The 20,259-nt window shown below is 38.0% G+C and overlaps 2 protein-coding genes across 4 annotated transcripts; both read left to right on the top strand.

Annotated features, from left to right (window-relative positions):
* Positions 1 to 1,510: 1,510 nt before the first annotated feature.
* rbm25a (RNA binding motif protein 25a) lies at positions 1,511 to 13,596 on the top strand. Of its 3 annotated transcripts, none has more exons than XM_054613741.1 (18): positions 1,511 to 1,672; positions 1,969 to 2,092; positions 2,993 to 3,042; positions 3,321 to 3,488; positions 3,888 to 3,945; positions 4,236 to 4,396; positions 4,499 to 4,693; positions 4,797 to 4,880; positions 8,199 to 8,473; positions 8,980 to 9,091; positions 9,234 to 9,323; positions 9,461 to 9,534; positions 9,621 to 9,771; positions 10,473 to 10,881; positions 10,967 to 11,271; positions 11,488 to 11,586; positions 11,830 to 11,877; positions 13,129 to 13,596. In XM_054613741.1, the coding sequence occupies exons 2-18, from the start codon at positions 1,987 to 1,989 to the stop codon at positions 13,219 to 13,221; spliced, it is 2,478 nt and encodes an 825-aa protein (XP_054469716.1). In that variant the 5' UTR covers positions 1,511 to 1,672; positions 1,969 to 1,986; the 3' UTR covers positions 13,222 to 13,596. The 3 variants fall into 3 exon arrangements, with proteins under 3 accessions (XP_054469716.1, XP_054469715.1, XP_054469714.1); XM_054613740.1 differs by having other exon boundaries at positions 1,511 to 1,860; positions 4,800 to 4,880; XM_054613739.1 differs by having other exon boundaries at positions 1,511 to 1,860.
* A 2,071-nt stretch (positions 13,597 to 15,667) lies between these two features.
* slc39a9 (solute carrier family 39 member 9) lies at positions 15,668 to 20,259 on the top strand. Its single transcript, XM_054613821.1, has 7 exons — positions 15,668 to 16,186; positions 16,381 to 16,489; positions 17,835 to 18,044; positions 18,444 to 18,518; positions 18,837 to 18,922; positions 19,306 to 19,440; positions 19,728 to 20,259. The coding sequence occupies exons 1-7, from the start codon at positions 16,091 to 16,093 to the stop codon at positions 19,959 to 19,961; spliced, it is 945 nt and encodes a 314-aa protein (XP_054469796.1). The 5' UTR covers positions 15,668 to 16,090; the 3' UTR covers positions 19,962 to 20,259.

Genomic DNA, 20,259 nt, shown 5'->3' with positions numbered 1-20,259 from the left:
CATGCAAAGACACTGGACTGTTGTTGGCTATGGGCCAGCCAAACGATACAATTTGTTTTAAGGCAAATTAGGGAAATATAATCAGCTATCTTTTGTCTTTAGACCATTTGTTTTGACTCAAATGAATCATTAACACTTTAATGCAAGTATTTTTCAGTAGAATATTTCACTCTGTTAATATGTTTGGTCAGACTTTACAAGTCCCTCAGGAAATCTTCCTGGGGGACGCCCGCTAAGTCCTAGACACTGTTTTTCCTTCCCTTTGACATGGAACTATACAAAAATGTATATAATTATTCATATGTACACCATTATTCCTGAGCCTTCCGCTTAGCACTTATTGTATTTGTATTAGTTTGTTGCACTTATTGTATTCGTATTAGTTTGTTTCTGTACTTTTGCTCTGGTTTATGCTCTTAGATGTTTGTTTAAGAAAGGAGATGCACTTATGACTTCTGGTGACTAGTAGTTCTCTTGAATACCTATGTTGAATACACTTATTGTAAGTCGCTTTGGATAAAAGCGTCTGCTAAATGACTGTAATGTAATGTAATGTTGGCTATGGGCCAGCCAGACTATACAATTTGTTTTAAGTCAAATTAGGGAAATATAATCAGCTATCTTTTGTCTTTAGACCATTTGGTTTGACTCAAATGAATCATAACACTTAATGCAAGTATTTTTCAGTAGAATATTTCACTCTGTTAATATGTTTGGTCAGACTTTACAAGTCCCTCAGAAAATCCTCCTGGGGGACGCTTCCTTTCCTTTGACATGGAACTATACAAAAATGTACAGTACCAGTCAAAAGTTTGGACACACCTTCTCATTCAACTACTTTGAAGAATCTAAAATATAAAACATATTCTGGTTTGTTGAGCATTTGTTTGTTTACCACATAATTCCATATGTTAGTTTGGATGTCTTCAATATTAATCTACATAGAAAATTCTTGCTTTTGTTCTGTAATTTGGCAATACCCATGCTGTCTGATTCATTGTTTCATATATTACATTATGTCTTCAATATTAATCTACAATGTATATAAAAAAATAATAAAGAAATAAAATATATATATATTGAATGAGAAGGTGTATCCAAACTATTTGGACACATCTGGTATATATATATATATATATATATATATATATATATATATATATATATATATATATATATATATATATATATATATATATATATATATATATATACACACACACACAGACATTACAGTCATTTTTTTCAGAAATATAGACACACAGACAGAACCTATTATAACTATTGTATTGCACAGTATATTGCAGATTGTCTTCAATATTAATCTACAATGTAGAAAATTCTTACTTTTGTTCTGTAATTTGGCAATACCCATGCTGTCTGATTCATTGTTTGGCTATGAGAAAGTTCCATACACTATCATAGAATAAAGGCGCCTGAGAGACTGAACTCAGGGCAACAACACCGCCTGACGGCTGAGGTTTCCCATGATGCACTGCGAGCAGAACAGGTCCCACTTATTTGTATCCATAGGTGTTCTTGCTGCGCGCCGGTGGCATTTATAACGCTAATCTTTAGCATAACGTTATTCCCCTAACTTATTTAATGGGCTTTTACTCGGATAAATCATAGTATTATCAGACGCTGGGCTGTATTTTACACTCGGTAACAGGTGAGTAAATGCTCACATGACCGCTGCAGCTAACGTGAGCTAGCAAGGCCACACAGTGTGTGCTAGCTAGCTAGCTAAAAGCTAATTTAGCTAGTTAACGTCAAAACGTGGAGGAAGCACACTTTACGAGCAAACAAGTGTCACACCTAGGTAGTAGGTATTGTAGCTCGGCCGCTGCGCTATCCATGGTAAAAATGTGATGTTATGATGAACTTGACATTACCAAGTATAACCCTGAAATGACGCCAGCAGTGTGTCCCAGTGGTCTCCAGCTGAACCTGCCTTCTTCATTACAGGTTCCTGTGTATTTCAGGATGTCTTACCCTCCGCCGCTCAACAGACAGCAGATTGGACTCCCGCAGTTACCTCCCAGGATCCCTCCTCCTCAGTATGCGGGGTTTGCCCCCGGTGTCCCGCCAGGTAACTGTGGTCTGTTAGTCTCTACCTCACATTGGTTGAAACAGCTGTGTGTTAATACACCAGTGATTTAAAGTTTAAACACTGTTAGGACCTGTTTGTTGTCTTGCACCTCAACAAATCAGGTTATCTCTGTGAGAGGGATATTGTGTCTATAACAAAGTTGTGGATACTCTGATGTCACACCAGTTCACAAACATTTACATTACAGTCATTTAGCAGACGCTTTTATCCAAAGCGACTTACAATAAGTGTATTCAACATAGGTATTCAAGAGAACTACTAGTCACCAGAAGTCATAAGTGCATCTCCTTTCTTAAACAAGCATCTCAAAGCATAAACCAGAGCAAAAGTACAGAAACAAACTACTATACGAATACACAAGTGCAACAAACTAATACGAATACAATAAGTGCAACAAACTAATACGAATACAATAAGTGCAACAAACTAATACGAATACAATAAGTGCAGAAACAAACTTATACGAATACAATAAGTGCAACAAACTAATACGAATACAATAAGTGCAGAAACAAACTTATACGAATACAATAAGTGCAGAAACAAACTAATACGAATACAATAAGTGGAAGGCTCGGGGTAGTATACAATATCTTAAAATCCTCCAAGACACTGTGGTTGAATCAAAACACAAAATGGACCAATAAGCTCATAAAGGCTCGTGAGCTGTACCTGAACATGGTAAGGGAACATTGTAGAGAAATACCTATGAGTAACATAGTTACTATAAACAGCACATAAAAAAAAGCAAGAAAGCTGCCAGCGTTTGTTTGGTGACCCTAGTTGGTTATTATCTTGGGTAATCACACACGGAACAATTTTCTGTACTTGTATGCTTCAATACATGGTTTGCTTATTGTATTTTGTTTCTATTTTCAGGTACTCCCATGATCCCGGTTCATATGGGTGTCGTGGCCCCTACACCCACAGTGAGTCGGAAACAGGACTTCCTACTGCATGCCAATTAAACCATCAGCTGTTATGCATGACTTGCTAATAAACACATAATCCGTACACATTATCAGTTTAGCTCAGTTCATGCAGTTTGTTTTGGGCAAGTTCAGCCGAGGCAGTTTAACTGACCCGTACAATTATAATCAGATTCTTGTAATGTTTGCATTTTTTCTTTGGTTACTTTTATTGACACTCTTACCCAGAGCAACAATAAAAAACACTTCAATACCTAAAATGTTATTTTTTGTTGCAGGTTCTTGTCCCAACCACAGTTTCTGTAGCGCATAAGCCGATGCTTCCAAAGAAGGAGCCTAACGTCAGAGCAAAGGACACAGATGACAGCGGCGGCCCCACCACCACTGTATTTGTGGGGAACATTTCTGAAAAAGCATCGGACATGTTGGTCAGACAGCTTCTAGCGGTGAGTTGAAAGTGTTTACCCACTCTGCCGGTTGTTATTAAGAAAATGATCAAATGAAATTCAAGGGATAGATATTGAGAGAGTGTAATGGTAGAATAATAGGCAGCAACTGTTAGTAGAAAACTTAAACCTCCAACACATCATCAAGATACACAGCATGTGTATTATAAAAATCTTCTATTGTGACAGCCGTATTTCTCACACACATTTCCTTCATAACAGGTTTCGAAAATAGCCGCTCATGACTCATCTCACATATACACAGACTAACCCCTGTGAACTTATGCACCAGAGATAAACAAATACTGTTGTACCAACTTCCTTATCAGTGAATATCATTAATTACACATTAGCATTTGTATTGTGACATCAAATGACTCCTGTTTTCTTTCGATACAGAAATGTGGTATTGTTCTAAGCTGGAAAAGGGTCCAAGGTGCCTCTGGAAAACTTCAAGGTAAAGAGGGCACAACACATTTCAACCTTCTTGTCTTGATGTGAATGCATGTCACTATACCAGATACTACATTAAAGAGTCACTGTAATCCCATTTAAGAGTATTTACCCCACCACTTTTTAAACCTTTGAAAGTTTTTTGGGCATTAATTTAAAGTAAAAGACATTAAATTGACTGCAAAATCAAATTATTTTCCAAAATCGATATTTTTTTCACTGTAAATAAAGTTATCTATTTATTTTTTCATCATCTGTCGAACTAACTTTCTGTCTGCTCTTCTCTCCTGGAAGCTTTTGGGTTCTGTGAGTATAAGGAGCCTGAATCCACACTGCGAGCCCTCAGACTTCTGCACGAGTTGCTCTTGGGGGATAAGAAGCTGTTGGTGAAGGTGGATGCCAAGACCAAGGCCCAGCTAGATGAGTGGAAGGCCAAGAAGCGGAGTGCCAATGGGGTACGCTGTTCACCTGATGAGTGAAAGATAAACATTTATGTTATCTTGATAGTTTTCTTAGATTGGGTTTATAAGCCTAATTGTTCTGGCTGTAACGTATAGGGAGCCAGTGGTGGATCTAAGAACGGGGACGACGATGATGAGGAGGTTCTTGATGAAGAAACTGTGCGTCGGGACCAGGTTGTGAAGGGGGCGATAGAAGTCCTCATCCGAGAGTATGCAAGTGAGCTCAACGCTCCCTCCCAGGACCCCGACAGTCAACCTCGCAACAAGAAGCGGAAAGAGAAGAAAGAGGAGGTATTGTTGTCCTAATGAAGACGTTGTGTGATTTGTGGCTTTTCATAGTAACTTTTGAGTACTTAGTGTGTGTTTTTTCTTGTTTTTCTTTCCTTCGTGTAAGGAGGATATCAATGCCATGGAGATGGAGGACGACAAGAGAGACTTGATTTCCAGAGAGATCAGTAAATTCCGGGACACGCACAAGGTAATGTATCCACCTGCTGTTATTACTCTGTAACTTAGGTTTTTGGAGAAGAAGTCCTCCACATTTTTATTTAGAAATTCCTCATCAGCAAATGGAGCTGCAATTTATATCATTTCTGGAGGTAATTCCTCCATAAGGCTGTTCTGTTACTGTCAACTATAGTAAGGAGGTAGAGTGTTTATATATAGATTAGTTAGTACAATTCAAACATTAAAGGAATAGAGAGTAGTAGATGTTGTTTCAAATATTTTATCTATTAACATCTTAAAGTGTTCAAATACTACATCAACCCATCATAGATGGCTTTATAGTATCTGTCAGTGTTTCCAAATTGTACAAGAGTTATTATTATTAATAATACTAATTTGAGACAAAAGGTTTAAGCTCTGCACAAGCTAAAGTCATCACACAGAGTGCATGGACACAATGTTAAATTCCATCCAAAGCTAATCTATTGATTAAACCCCACCAATGTGGTAGAGTTCATTTGGTGACTAGAGCAAGATGAATCTCAGAATCTCAGCTTTGGAAAAAGTTGCGAGGATAGGATGTAAGTATGATCTTTCATTTCTTCTTTACTCATGTTGGGCGCTCCCTTCTCGGGGGTTTGCAGAGGGGCAACTGGCTCTCAGTTCACTTGCATTATTTCATATTTACATGAGCACTCAAGGAAACAAAGTGGCACTTTTATTTGAACTGGAATTGGAATGCATAAATGTCTAGTGACGTCCGAATGTAGCAAGTTACAATTGCCCTCAGTCAGGTCATAGAAGACGGGGCAGCTCTGTGAACCTCTGCAGGTCCTCGTATGGTAAACGATGTGTTTGAAGAACACACAGACTGAATGAGCCTAACCACTGCAGTATTTTGAACTGCAGCCTGTAGTATTACTAAAGTAGGGAGCGCCCCTTCACAGCACTCTGTGGTCTGAAGACATACAAGGTAAGTGCTTGTATTTAATTATCTTATTTTGTTTTCATTTATTTACTTTTTTTTTTCTTTTCTGTGTCCAAGTCCTCAAAACAGGCCAAAACAAAGTTACCAAAACAAAGGTCCCCAGAAATAAATAAGAAATCGTTTAATATATCCATGATTTGGATATCTTAAAGGTGCAGTATGGTAGTCAGTTTATTAGTTTGCAGGTGAGTTAATATAGTCCGACTCTGTGATGGTGTTTGAAATTTTGATTTAGTCGGTCTCAAGTTGTTTTCAAACAAGTCTCAAAATTCAGCATTTTTCCATACATGGAATTTTAGAACAAGAGGTAAGTTTTAGGATGGAAATAAGACAGGAAAAAAGACAAAACAATGAGAACCAAATATGCTAAATACTAAACTTCTCCAAATTCTAAATTACAACGTAGAACATGAAGCTTGCATACGACAGGCAGTTCAGATCTCCCTTTCTTTTTATTTTTGTTTATTACTAAACAGCTGTCAGACCCACATTTCCAACAGCATGAAACGATAACTGCTCTTAAGTATTCGTTAAATCAGACTGTTTCAATTGTGGGCCTGACTCTGTTGAGGTTTTTTATATTACTTATTGGGTTGGAGAGGCGAAATAGACACTAGAAGACAACCTACAGGTAAGACTGTTTCACTAATTTCCTTTTGTGGCATAATGGAATACAGTATCTGCCTTGTTTCAGACGTGACTTTAAGGTTGTTATTGATGTTATTTTTGTGGATGAACTGTAATTAGATGAACTTCACAGGTATCGTTTGGACGTTTTTTTTTTTCTTTCTGATTATTTTGACTTTACACTTGACCTGCTCTTCCTCCCACACGTAGCCTGTAGGATGTGTATTGGCAGAGAAGTCCTGAAATCGTAGTTCATCACCTGTGAGTTGCACACCAATAGCTCCGAAACGGTCTGTAGAAAATGCCATGATTTTTTTTGTCAACTGGTTAGAAAGCAGACAAATGGTCAACGGGGGTATTCGAAGTTACGGTACAACTTTATTGTCAGATCAAACTGAAATTAATTCGGCATCTTAAGGCAGTTATAATCAAAAAAATGTACATACAGTAACACATAGGACGTACAAATGTACAATGTACAAAACCCATTAAAACATATCTAGATTTAGATCTTATTTAGCAAGAAAAAAACAAACTAAAACCATGCACTCCCAGTTCCCGTCTGGGTACTCCTACCTTGCATCTCATATGACCATGTAATAAACACATGGGAGCCGATTATGTAATCCACTTAGTTTTGGCCATTTGCCATGTTAAGCATGGGCTTGTTTTAATCCACTTGGCACCCATAGGTAACACCAAACTGGGGCTTTATAGATTGGTGATCTTAAGTGTATAGTTAGAACTTGTTGACCTAATGGTTCAAAGCTGACTCGGCACTTGGTGTTACTTTTGTCTTAAGTGTAGTATGAGTAACTTTAAATTAAACCTGTATACCAAAGGAATCATGTAAAGCTGACTGGATAAAGCATCACCTTAACATGTACCACTTGCACCGTATTTACACGCTGATGCTGTGGTACAACTAAACTTCTACATGTAAAACATTATGCATTCAAACCCAAAGTATCTCTTGCATAAGGTCAAATCTATTACCTTTCAGTATTTGACATTGATTTTTTAAAGAGGGCGGATATTGGTTTCACCAGTTTGTATTCGCCTACAGCCGAGTTTCTATTGGAATGGCCTCTTATTACATCAGAGCATAATCGCAGATCACCATAGAGCGCCACATTAGCTGCAGAGGTCAAGTTGACCTGTTACATATGTGAAAATCAAATCATTCAATATGAGGGAATGTAATAAAGGGGATGGCTGGACACTAAAGCCAGGACAGGAAATGATCTATGCACAACACTTTGATGCAACGAAAATACAATAGTGTAAATGTATAGAGCTAAAAAGAAAAAAGTGCAGATAAGACACCAGAAAAGTTCTACTGGTAGATGGTTTTAACTTCTATTTTTAGTGCAACTCCTTCCTTAAGCACAGATAACCTTAAGTTTTTAGGTGTTTTTTAAAGATTGACCTGTAATTTATGGTTTTAAGTGAGTGTGTCCTGAATTGAGCAGTATCTGTATGAAACCTGCTCAAACAGCGGACCACTCTTCCTGAAGGAAACACCAAGGCAAAGAGGACTTCCTCACTTGCAGCAGCCAGCCTCTCCAAGGCAATGAGTCATGGCAGTATGTGAGCATGTCTGGCCAAGGGAGTCAAAAATCATTTTCAGTATCGTGCTGACACGTGTACTCATGTATTTAAGTATGATCTTTTCGGTATTGATGCTCTATTAACATACTTTTTTCCTTTTCTTCCTGTTGGGCTCATTTTTAGAAACTTGAGGAGGAAAAAGGAAAGAAAGAAAAGGAGCGTCTGGAGGTCGAGAGGGAAAGGAGAGAGAGGGACAAAGAGCGGGAGCGCGAGAGGGAGCGCCGTGACCGCGAGAAAGAGAAGGAAAGGGAGAGAGAGAGGGACAAGGAGCGGGAAAGAGACCGAGATCGCGACCGCGAACGGGAGAGGGATCGCGAGCGGGAGAGGACGAAGGAGCGAGAGAGGGAGCGGGAGAGGGAGAGGAGTCGAGACGTCAGTGAAGGTCGAAGCAGATCAAGGTCAGTGGGAGGCCTGTGATGTCAGACTGGTACGCTGAAGAAACGTCCTCTAAAACAGCTCAATGTATTTGTGCTGCGATAGAGTCTGCATCAAAAGGAATCTAATAATGAACTAATCCATGTGATAATAAACAGATAATTATCCTCTTTACCAGCACACATATAGCGTGTATCTGCACTAAGAAAAACAGAAAGAAAAGGTTTTAGTGCTGAGTTCTGGAAATTCTTGATTTAGGTACCTTGAAAGTGCTTGAAAAGTGCTTAAATTTTACTCTTACCATTTCACTCTTACAGGTGTACGAACCCCTGAAGAAAACAAGTGGTCTGGCTCGTTGAAATATAAAATAAATAAACCACTGTAGTAAAAATGCAGCTCTGGCTAAGGCCAGATTAGTAAGACTGTCTACAAGTAAAATAAGTGCTTGACCTTTTTTATTATATTATTTAAATGTTTCTTCTAATTTCCACTGGTTCTTGGTGTTAACTCATTTAATTGTCTTTTGCAGAGAGAGGACTAGAGAAGATAAAAAACGAGACCGTGAAGAAGATGAGGAGGACGTTTATGAACGGAGGAGACTCGAGAGGAGGCTTAGAGACAAGGAGGCGGCCTACCAAGAAGTATACATAACATCTCTCCTGTCATTTCTATTTTGATTGATTAAACAAAAGTTAAAATAATTGCACATCAAGAAATTGATTTAATGACTATCATTTGTTTATGTCTGACTGAGTGATGGTTGAAATATTTTTCTTTTAAAAGCGCCTGAAAAACTGGGAGATCCGGGAGAGGAAGAAGGCTCGTGACTACAGCAAAGAAACGGAGAGGGACGATGAGAGGCGTCGTGAAATGGTATACATGATGCATCACATCGAATTGCTTGCAAATAATTATTCCTATTGGTTTCACACGATTTGTAATGCCAGACATGTGAGGATAGGTTTCTGGATTTATGCAGATACGCTAATTGCTACTGTGTTTCAATTCAGATGAAAGAAGCCAAAAGGCTGAAAGAATTCCTTGAAGATTATGACGACGACAGAGACGACCCAAAATACTACAGGTGATTATCTTCATGAACATTTAGAAGTGTGAGGTACACACTTGTTTTGCATTTGTCGTTACTTGACTTCTCCTTTTCATCCTCAGGGGCAGCGCTTTGCAGAAACGACTCCGTGACCGAGAAAAGGAGACAGAATTGGACGAGCGGGACCGGAAGAGGGAGAAGGAGGAGCTAGAGGAGATCAGACAGAGGCTTCTGGCTGAAGGTCACCCTGACCCCGATGCTGAGCTGCAGAGGGTGAGTCAGTCATTCTGTTTACATACACTTTAGTAACCAGGTTATACTCGGCCTTCTGCAGCAAGTTAACTGTCATGTAAACCAGAAACAAGTATGCATCTGCAGACTCAAACCAAACATGGGAAGTAAAGGAGCAGCTGGATGAAAATAGAGATCATACACTGAGCGATTTGTCCTTGTATTTAAAATAACGTAATCCAAAGTCTGACCAAAACTGAAACAAACACAAAGTAGCCTCTACAAGTCTAAATAAGTCGGTTTTCACCACTAAACATTTTGACTATTTGTTAAATTCAGACCCTTGTGATGTGAGAAAAGTCCACTCGTTACTCTGATACCCAACCAAAGAAAAGTCACAGATCAGCGTCTTCTGTCACTAAAACAGTTAAAAGTCTAGAAAAAAAGAACTCAGTTGAAGTCATTTGTTGAATTCAGACACATTTGCGCTCTGAGAGAAAGCTCTGCTCCGTCTGTGTGTCTGGAACTGTAGCACAGAGGATTTTCTTTATTTTTGTTTTGTAGAAAAAAGGCTGATCCAGTTTTAGTGTTCCCTGTTTTCTGGGTCATTTTTGTGTCCAGTCTGTAATGATATAAAAGCATCTGTTATTAAAATTCACCCAGTAACCAAATATTGATTTGTGACACGATTTAAAAAAGTGCAGCAGAATGTCATCGTTAATGTATCGTTTATATTTGTGTAGATGGAGGAGGAGGCAGAGCGCAGACGGCAGCCTCCTCTGAAACTTGAGCCCGAGGAGGACGTGCACCAGGAGAAGGCTCACAAGGATCGGGATCGGGAGAAGAGAGGGTCAGGGAGGCCCGCAGAGCCCATACCCAGAGTCCCCCAGCAGCATTCGGAGGATGATGAAGAGGAAGGGGAGGAGGATGACTACCGCGATGCCGAGGACTCTCAGGAGGCCAAGCCGCAACTTAAACCCATCATGCGACCAATCACCACTGCTCCCTCAGTGTCCTCTGCCAGTGGGAACGCGACTCCGAACACACCCGGCAACGACTCTCCCAGCGGCATCATTATTCCCGGCGAAAACTCCCCTGAGATCCAACCTCCGGAGGAACACCGGCCCAAGATCGGTGTCAGTCTCAAACTGGGCGAGTACAGTAGCATTAAGGACGCAGAGGGATCTACTTCTTTAGCTGCTTTGTCGGAGATATAACTTGTGTTTCCCTTCTCCAGGTGCCACCAACAGTCCCAGCCAGCTCAACGTTGTGAAGAGAAAGAAGCTGGCGACTGTAGAAAGTGTTTTCAACAAGTTTGATGAAGAGGAGGCCGACGAGCAGCCTCGCAAAAGGAAGCTGGTTCCGCTGGACTACGGCGATGACGACAAGAGTCTGGGGCTGGATGGGGCAGAACTTTCAGGGGCCAAAGGCAGCGTCAACACGGAGGAGAAACGCAAGCACATCAAGAGCCTTATTGAGAAGATCCCCACAGCCAGGCCGGAGCTCTTCACCTACCCTCTGGACTGGACCATGGTGGACTCGGTAGGAAGCCTCTGGCACTTCAGTTTGCTACTATTTCATTCATTTTAAAATGTAAAGATGTTCAAAAGGTCAAAGAAAGTGCAGTTAATTAATATTCTGCCCTGTTGCAGTGCCGTTGAGGTCCTCAGCTACATTAATTGATTTTTCTTTTGCTGTCTTAACCTGATCAATAATAGAAAATGAGGCCACGAGTTGTTCTGATTTCTCTTTCTTTAGACTCTGATGGATCGTCGCATTAAACCATGGATCAATAAGAAGATCATTGAATACATCGGCGAGGAGGAAGCCACGCTGGTTGATTTTGTCTGTTCAAAGGTTTGTGATTATCTCATTTAAAATGTTGGTTCCCGTTGAAAATATTAAACCTACTGAAGATGTGTAATGTGTGTGTGTGTGTGTGTGTGTGTGTGTGTGTGTGTGTGTGTGTGTGTGTGTGTGTGTGTGTGTGTGTGTGTGTGTGTGTGTGTGTGTGTGTGTGTGTGTGTGTGTGTGTGTGACTTTAAATCTGTTGGGTTGCAGAGCTGCTCATTTTAAGAGTGTTATTTCTTCTCTTCCCAGGTGATGGCTCACAGCACCCCTCAGGGTATTCTTGATGATGTTGCAATGGTAAGTTGAGTCACAAAGCCGAAGTGCGTTTGAAGGGATTTCTAATAGTTACTGGTTATTTGAACCTGAATATCTGTCAGTTTATTTATACAAAAAATATATTAAAACACATCAAATGTGTACCAATAAATGCGTTTCTGTTATTTTACCCTCTTGACTTTGGGGAGTATAAAGATGCCAAGTGCATAAACTCAAGCAGCTTTTAGTGGTATGTCAAGAACCATCATAGTAGAAGAAGTATAGCGTGCTTGGTTGGCCGGTTTGCAAAAGTGCAAACTGTCCTTCAACCCGGGGCTAATGAGCTCAATGTCTTATTTTAAGAATGAAAGGTTTTGGCTCTGATCAGTTTTCAAAGTCTTCATTGACATGTTCTTCATGGCTGAGACTTCACATCATACAGTATGTTTTTAATTAGTTCCCCTGCTGTTTTACGCAAAACAGCTCAAGCACTCTAGGTATTATAATGTTGTCCGTTGTGCAGTGACATTCATGGTGCCCTGAGGATGTATCCCTTTTGACTACGGTAGTCTCCTGACATTACATCTTGTGCCACCATGAGGTTCACATTTTAGTTTTTTGAGTGAATTGTTTTAACAGCTTTACATCAGTTCAATTCAGTTATTAGTGGAATACTTTGTTTAAAGACCAAATACCTGCGAAAATAATGTCATTGTGAGCATGTTAGCATTTAGTTCAAAGCAGGCTGCAACTGTCAGTTCTGAAAAGTGAAGCCAAGTGTCTTAAACGTGCATTCTCTCTACTGGCCAGCAGGGGGCGACTCCTCTGGTCGCAAAAAGAAGTCTGATTGTATAGCAGTCTATAAAATAATGACCCTACTTCTCTCTTGATTTATTACCTCAGTAAACATAAGTTTATGTTCTCAATCGCTAGTTTCAAGTCTTCTTCAAAACAGCATGATGTCCATTTATTAAATGATGGTTCATTTAGAGTAAAAACAGACAGGTGGGTCACTCCTCTGAAGTCTAAACATGGTCAGCCCCGCTCGCTGTTTGCAAAAAAAACCAAGTTGACGACAGACAAAATCCAAGATGGCGACGGACAAATTGCCAAAGTCGAGACTTCAAAACCGCAGTTATTAGTTATTAATTAAGCAATGTATTTTAGCTACATTGCTACACAGTTGGTTTTAAAGTAATCCAGGTAACTTTCATTTAACAAGTCAGATTAATTGCACATATTAATCAAGGTGTTTTGATATAAAGTTTGTCTAACCAACCTGTTTGTGTTTAGGTTCTTGATGAGGAAGCAGAAGTCTTCATAGTAAAAATGTGGAGGCTGTTGATATACGAAACAGAAGCAAAGAAGATCGGTCTGGTGAAATAAAGAACACGTGTCTCTCTGTCTGACTTCCTAAAATCACAGTTCTGCTAGCGACAGTTTTCTTGTCCAGCGGACTGTAAACAACGTGCCCATACACCCCTCCATTCCATCAGCAAGGAGCTGCTGCCTTGAATGTTTCTGTGTGTTTGGAAGGGAAAGTCTGAGCTGTGAACAGAAAGGGTTTGCACAAACATATTGCATGATAAAAAAAACTTCGGTTGTATTTTTTTCCTTTGTTGACGCTGTTGAGGCAAAAGACAGTTGCAATTCACCCACCTGTTCTCCAAAATGTTGGACTCAGTCTGCTTTGATTTACTGTTGTCATGTTGAGGCACTGCTCCATTGTGTGAACTAATAAATATGCTTTTTTTAATAAAATATTGTTTGTCTTTCTTAATGTTTTTCTAACCATTTTATTTATCTTCATTTGGTGGATTTTAAATGAAAATATGGTTTTGGTTCGTTATATTCCTCCTCACTTTCTTTGTATTTATTCTCCAAAATAGATGGTATATGTTTTTCAAAACAGTAACTACTATCCAGTTACTTCTCAAGTTATAAAACTTCCATAGATAAATGGAATTAGATTGATCTCTCATTTATCTTCTTGCAACTTAGTTGGAACAACAGAAAATGTATGTTTTTTTTTTTAATTAGTCACTAAACTTCTAAACTTTGATGGTGTTTCTTTATATACAAAATTCCTTCATGAATTCATACATGTTAATTAAAAGCAAAATAAAAGCATGTTTTTATTGTATTAAAAATGATTTAATACATTACAGATATTCTATCATGACCTCATAAATATACTGAAACATTAATTCATTTTCTTGCTTTAATATTTCTTAAAAGCTATGTTCATGTACTCAACCGATCAAAAAGTGCATTTTACTCCAGTTCAATAACTTTATTGAAGTTGGGGAATAAATAGTAGTTATACATTTAAAAATAGTTATTCTTCAGATTTTAACCGTAATGTTAAAAATCCACCAAATAATTATATATATATACATAAATGATTTTAAAATAAAATGTATAAATGATCCGGGGTTGGACCATAGACTGATTCAAATAGGGTTGAACTAAAAACTAACAACGGCCATGCTTGTGTCTTGTTTATTTTGTTGTTTGCTCTAGTCTAGTTTATTATTTTTTAAGGAAAAAAAACCCAACAACAATATTCTTATATTATTCTTATAATGTATTATTATTATTGTTTGTATAATTTAATATATTACATTATATTATATTCTGTTATGTTATGCTATACTATATATTATTATAATGTATTATTATTGTTTGTATAATATAATGTTATGTTATGTTATACTATATATTATTATTATTATTATATATGTATTATTATTATTGTTTGTATAATGTAATATAATATTATATAATATAATATGTTATATTATATATTATTATAATGTATTATTATTGTTTGTATAATATAATATATAGTATATTATATCATGTTATGTTATGTAATACTTTATATTATTATTATAATGTATTATTATTATTGTTTGTATCATTTAATATATTACATTATATTATATTCTGTTATGTTATGCTATACTATATATTATTATTATAATGTATTATTATTGTTTGTATAATATAATATTATGTTATGTTATGTTATACTATATATTATTATTATTATTATTATAATGTATTATTATTAGTTTTGTATAATGTAATATAATATTATGTTATATTATGTTATATATTATTATTATAATGTATTATTATTGTTTGTAGAATATAATATTATAGTATAGTATATGATATGATATTATATTATATTATGTTATGTTATGTTATACTTTATATTATTATTATAATGTATTATTATTATTGTTTGTATAATAAAATATATTATATTATAGTATGTTATGTTATGTTATACTATATATCATTATTATTATAATGTATTATTATTATTGTTTGTATAATATAATATTATATTATGTTATATTCGGTTATGTTATACTATATATTATTATTACAATTATTATTATTATTATTATTATTGTTTGTATAATAAAATATATTATATTATGTTATGTTATGTTATACTATATATTATTATTATTATTACAATTATCATTATTATTATAATGTATTATTATTATTGTTTGTATAATATAATATTATATTATGTTATATTCGGTTATGTTATGTTATACTATATATTATTATTATTACAATTATTATTACTACAATTATTATTACTACAATTATTATTATTATTATTATTATTATTATTATTATTATTATTATTATTATTATTATTATTATTATTATCCTTCTTCCTCTTGTCTTCCTCACTCCATCAGGTCCGCAGATACGTGGCAGTGTAAAGTAGAGAATGTGAGTTGCGACCCGGAAGCACTTTCCGGTAACACCAAACAACAGGATGTAGCGTTAGCCAGTTTGTTAGTTAGCCGCAAAACAAGTCCGTTCCCAGTCGCGTTATTATTATTATCATCAATATTATCAATAATAATAACAACACACGATTGACTCTGCATCAACACGATGCAGGGTGACGGCTGTTTGCAATTTGAACTTTAACATATTAAGATTCCTAATTTGTGAAGTTTGAGCTCCAAGCTAGTTAGCTTAGCTTTGCTAACGTTGTCGAGGCCAGAGACAGGGACCAGTTTAGTGGGTTAACGTGGAGCTGAACTGGTACCAGACACAGGGACGTGTATTCATCCAACTACCCTTAAACAGCTACAGGTTGGGGGAGGGCCATGCCATTAAACGTGACGAGCACATAAAGGAAAGAGGTGACAGAAGTACAGCTGCAGGCTGGTTTGGATGGTTTAGAGGATTTACAGGAGATAGTAGTGCAGTCATGGACGACTTCAGCTCCATCGGCCTGCTGTCTCTGGCGATGTTAGTGGGATGTTATATTGCAGGGTCCATACCTTTAACAGTCAACTTTTCAGAGGTAAGTTTAAGACATGCAAAGCTTTGAAAATCTGCTTTTTAGTTTGACTAACTTTGACCACATTTTTGCATTTTTGCAGAGAGGTAAAAGTTTATCTCTGTCAGTGTCTGTTAATCTGAAGAAGCTGTGATTGCATCATGAGCCGGTGCATATGCGTAGTAATGATGATTTACCTGTGGTTGTGTTTCTTGCAGGAAAAGCTGAAGCTGACCACGGTGCTGGGAGCAGGGCTGCTGTGTGGGACTGCTCTGGCTGTTATCATCCCTGAAGGGGTCCACGCACTTTATGAAGAAATACTTGAAGGTAGACTTCACCGAAACAGTCATTCCCAACTGTATTTCCTTTAGGATCACAGAGAAATTGTTTCCCACACCTCCCCCGGATGAAGGCATTGTTGCATTTCATTGTGTTCGAGTCAGTAACTCGGCTATAGACAGCTTTGAGTAAATAAGGCTGCATTTTAATTAATGTTATAGTCAATAAATTGTTGGAAAACGGTGAATAATGTCTGGCACGATTTCACAAAGTCCAAGAGACCTTCCTAAAACTGCAAATAGGGACATAGCAAAGAGGAAAAGCAGCAAATTCTCACGTTATAGAATCTGAAACTTTTGGCATTCTTGCTTGATAAATAACTTAACAATGATAAACAAATATTTGGCAGACAAATTTCCGAAGTCGAGTAATTGATTTGTGGACAAATCTTTTCAGCTGTCAATTAAATCTCAATCAACTTTTTTCCCCAAGGATAATTCACTCAGCATCAGTGCTGCTTTCCAGTTATTCCAGTTCACATGTATTTAAAATTAAACAGTAAAATAATGAGGTAACTAAAATATTTTAGTGGTATTAGCAGTCTGCACTTCTCAGATTTAAGTTTGAAAGCCTGAAGACTAGTTTGTCCCCTTGTATATCTTCTCTACTTGGTCCAGATCGTGTCACAGTAATAGTGAATACTTCTCTTAAAAACAGCTCTCAGTCTGTTCAGTTATTCCATAAGTGACAAACAATACTATGACACGTTTGCTGGTTTTGGCATCAGTTTGTGGTTCTTGTCCCTTAAAGCTCTATGCTTAAAACGTAATGTACAGCACCTTGGGACTCGTCTTTCAAAAGACGTTTTATAGATAACGTTAACTTACTTATTCAAATAATCTGAGGCTTGGCGTCCTGGTGGCTTCGGGGTTAAACGCTGAACATGTGATTGAGACTGTCTTCCTCTTCCTCTTTCCTGTCAGTTCTTTACAGTGTACTGTCGTAAAAAGCAACATTATTTTATGACTTTACCTCTTTGTCAGCGCTTTTGAGGCTTTCAGAAGAGAGCAGGAGGCAATAAAGACACCATAAATAGATCATATATAATATGTAGACATTTGCCTGAGTAGACTGTAACTGTTTGAATCTTTTTCAAACAGAACAAAGTTCACCACGCTGTAAAGAACAACCAGTTGACGTGTGTTCTTGCACAACAGGTTTTGTCAAACATAGTTTGCTTTGTGATTACAAATCTGTATTGACGCATTCCTCTGTGTCTCAAAATAATGCTACATGGATTTGTGACGGTTTCTGACCTTATTTAGCAGAGTAATCAGATGGGTTAAGGTGGGTTTTTTTTTTTAACAGTCCATGTGCCTTCTTTTCTCTGCAGGTGCACAACACAGCCACGGCCAGGCTGGAGCCGTGGAAGTGTCCGAGCCGAAGGGTGAAGCGGACGCGGCCCTGGCCCTGAGTGGCAGCGTGAAACACGAGCACAGTCACGAGCAGCTCCACGCCTGCATCGGAGTGTCTCTGGTTCTGGGCTTCGTCTTTATGCTGCTGGTCGACCAGATAGGCAGTTCCCATGTGCACAGCACGGAAGGTCAGTGTTACCATGGGGACAGCAAGCACAAATATTAGATCATTCAAAGCCCTCGTTTATGTGGAGAATTGGTTTGTGAAAATGGGTCTTGGTGACAGCAGTTTTGTCATTAGCCTCATTAGTGGCTAATGTTCTCCTGAGGGGAAATCATTTTGTTGAATTACACCAAAACACCTCCAGAGGGCTAAACGGCAAATTCTGTTCTCCAAGATGCACCAACGCCTCGTACAAAACAATATTAAAGCTTTTTGTTTGAGCAGCTGATGCTCTGGTTAAGAAAGTCTGCCAACATGTGACGCTACACATTTCTCACTCAGTGTGGAGAAGCTGTTCTTTCATTGTTACTTGGTTTTACTTTTATATATTTACTAAACATATATACTTTTTTTATTTTTTAAGGTTTAGATCCAGAGGCAGCAAGAGTCGCCTCCTCAAAAATCACAACCACTCTGGGTCTTGTGGTCCACGCTGCAGGTAGGTTGGATATGGAATATTTATTGTCTCATAAAGATCAATATACTGTAAATGTGATCAGACAAATCTTGTGTTTAATATTTTCATACATTAACACAACAGTTTTTTTTTTTTTTACTACACCTACTTGTTGAGAATCTTTAGAATAATTGCTATATAGAAAATACAAAAAAAAACCAAAGGGGAGTGTTTGAACAGTAACAGTTGCTCTTTTATTCTTTTCTGTTTTCACAATAATAGAATCAGACTTTGTTAATGTTGTGCTGATAGTCAGATTTGAAAGGTATCTCAACCAACAACTGTGACTCTTGCCTCCAGCTGATGGAGTGGCTCTGGGAGCTGCTGCCTCCACCTCTCAGACCAGCGTTCAGCTCATTGTGTTTGTAGCTATCATGCTGCATAAGGTAATAATGGTTCATATATTGTACAGTAAATCAAAGCTTTTCAAATATGTAGTTTATTGGATACGCATATGTAAAATGAAACGATTGACGATTAATCATTTGTCTTTTTCATCTCCATCTTCATTTGTGAGAATTTGCTGTTTTTCTTTTATCTTATTTGATAGTAAACAAAATGTTATGTTTATAGATTTTCTGCCCAAAAAGCCTTTTGATAATATAAGGGAATTGTGATTGTCACTTTAAACAATTTTCTTTACTTTGTTTAGACCAAATGATGAATTGAGAATTTACTTTGCAGATCAAAGGATAATAGAACATAATTGTTAGTTGCATCTCCAAGCACATGTGAACCTGTGTGAACTCTACTGCTCTGTGGTCTTCAGGCCCCGGCAGCGTTTGGTCTGGTATCGTTCCTGATGCATGCTGGTCTCGAGAGGAACCGGATCCGCAAACATCTCCTGGTCTTCGCCCTGGCAGCGCCCGTCCTCGCCATGCTCACCTTTTTAGGCCTCAGTCAGGTAAAAAAATAAAAAAATAAAAATAAAGTACATTTCCTGCCTCAGGAGAGGCAACCCTCTCCTGAGGCAGGAAATTAAAAACCAGTAGTATAACAGGTAAGACTTCAGGACTCTACAAGAGACAATAACCCGCCATGTTTTAGATAAGATAGAAGGTTGATTAGCTTTGAAAATGAATGTAATCAACAGTCAAGACATCGGAGGGAAAACACTTCTTGGTGGAACACATTTTTAATATTTCTTTGACATTTTGCCTCACACTGTTTCTGTGCGTTTCCCCTCCTCAGAGCAGCAAGGAGGCCCTGTCAGACTTCAACGCCACTGGCGTCGCCATGCTCTTCTCCGCTGGCACCTTCCTCTACGTGGCCACCGTCCACGTCCTCCCCGAGGTCGGCGGTGGCAGCCACAGCCACGCCACCACGGGAGGGAACGGAGGGAAAGGACTGACCAAAGTGGAGGTGGGAGCTCTGGTGCTGGGCTGCCTCATTCCTCTGGTGCTCTCTGTCGGTCACCACCATTAGACCCAGACTGCAGGACGGATTTAGAAGTTGTACAGGGGGGGGGGACAAACGGAGACAGAGACTTCAAACGTTGTGGATCTAAATGTCTTGTTGCTTGTTGTCGGCTGATGGACCTCGTGGACCAGACTGGTGCTCGTTTCCGCCGACGTCTCATGACTCAAACTTGAAACGGGGAATGAATGATGGTAGGGAAATCAGAGTTGCCGCAGAGACAACGGAGGAACTCGACAATGACAGCAAATTACAGCTACTGTATGTGTCCATTCATTCTACCAGAAATCCCTTTTTTTTTTTTTTT

This window comes from Anoplopoma fimbria, chromosome 15, assembly GCF_027596085.1.
Source record: "Anoplopoma fimbria isolate UVic2021 breed Golden Eagle Sablefish chromosome 15, Afim_UVic_2022, whole genome shotgun sequence".
Lineage (NCBI taxonomy): Eukaryota > Metazoa > Chordata > Actinopteri > Perciformes > Anoplopomatidae > Anoplopoma > Anoplopoma fimbria.
Note: the sequence above shows the minus strand (reverse complement) of the source record. Positions and strands in the feature narration are given on the sequence as shown.

Coding starts and splice junctions, on each gene's coding strand:
- slc39a9 (XM_054613821.1), top strand. CDS start 16,091: ATGGACGACTTCAGCTCCATCGGCCTGCTGTCTCTGGCGATGTTAGTG. Junction 18,045..18,443: donor CCATGTGCACAGCACGGAAG/GTCAGTGTTACC, acceptor TTATTTTTTAAG/GTTTAGATCCAGAGGCAGCA. Junction 18,519..18,836: donor TCTTGTGGTCCACGCTGCAG/GTAGGTTGGATA, acceptor TCTTGCCTCCAG/CTGATGGAGTGGCTCTGGGA.
- rbm25a (XM_054613739.1), top strand. Junction 3,043..3,320: donor TCGTGGCCCCTACACCCACA/GTGAGTCGGAAA, acceptor TTTTTGTTGCAG/GTTCTTGTCCCAACCACAGT. Junction 9,535..9,620: donor GACGACCCAAAATACTACAG/GTGATTATCTTC, acceptor TTTCATCCTCAG/GGGCAGCGCTTTGCAGAAAC.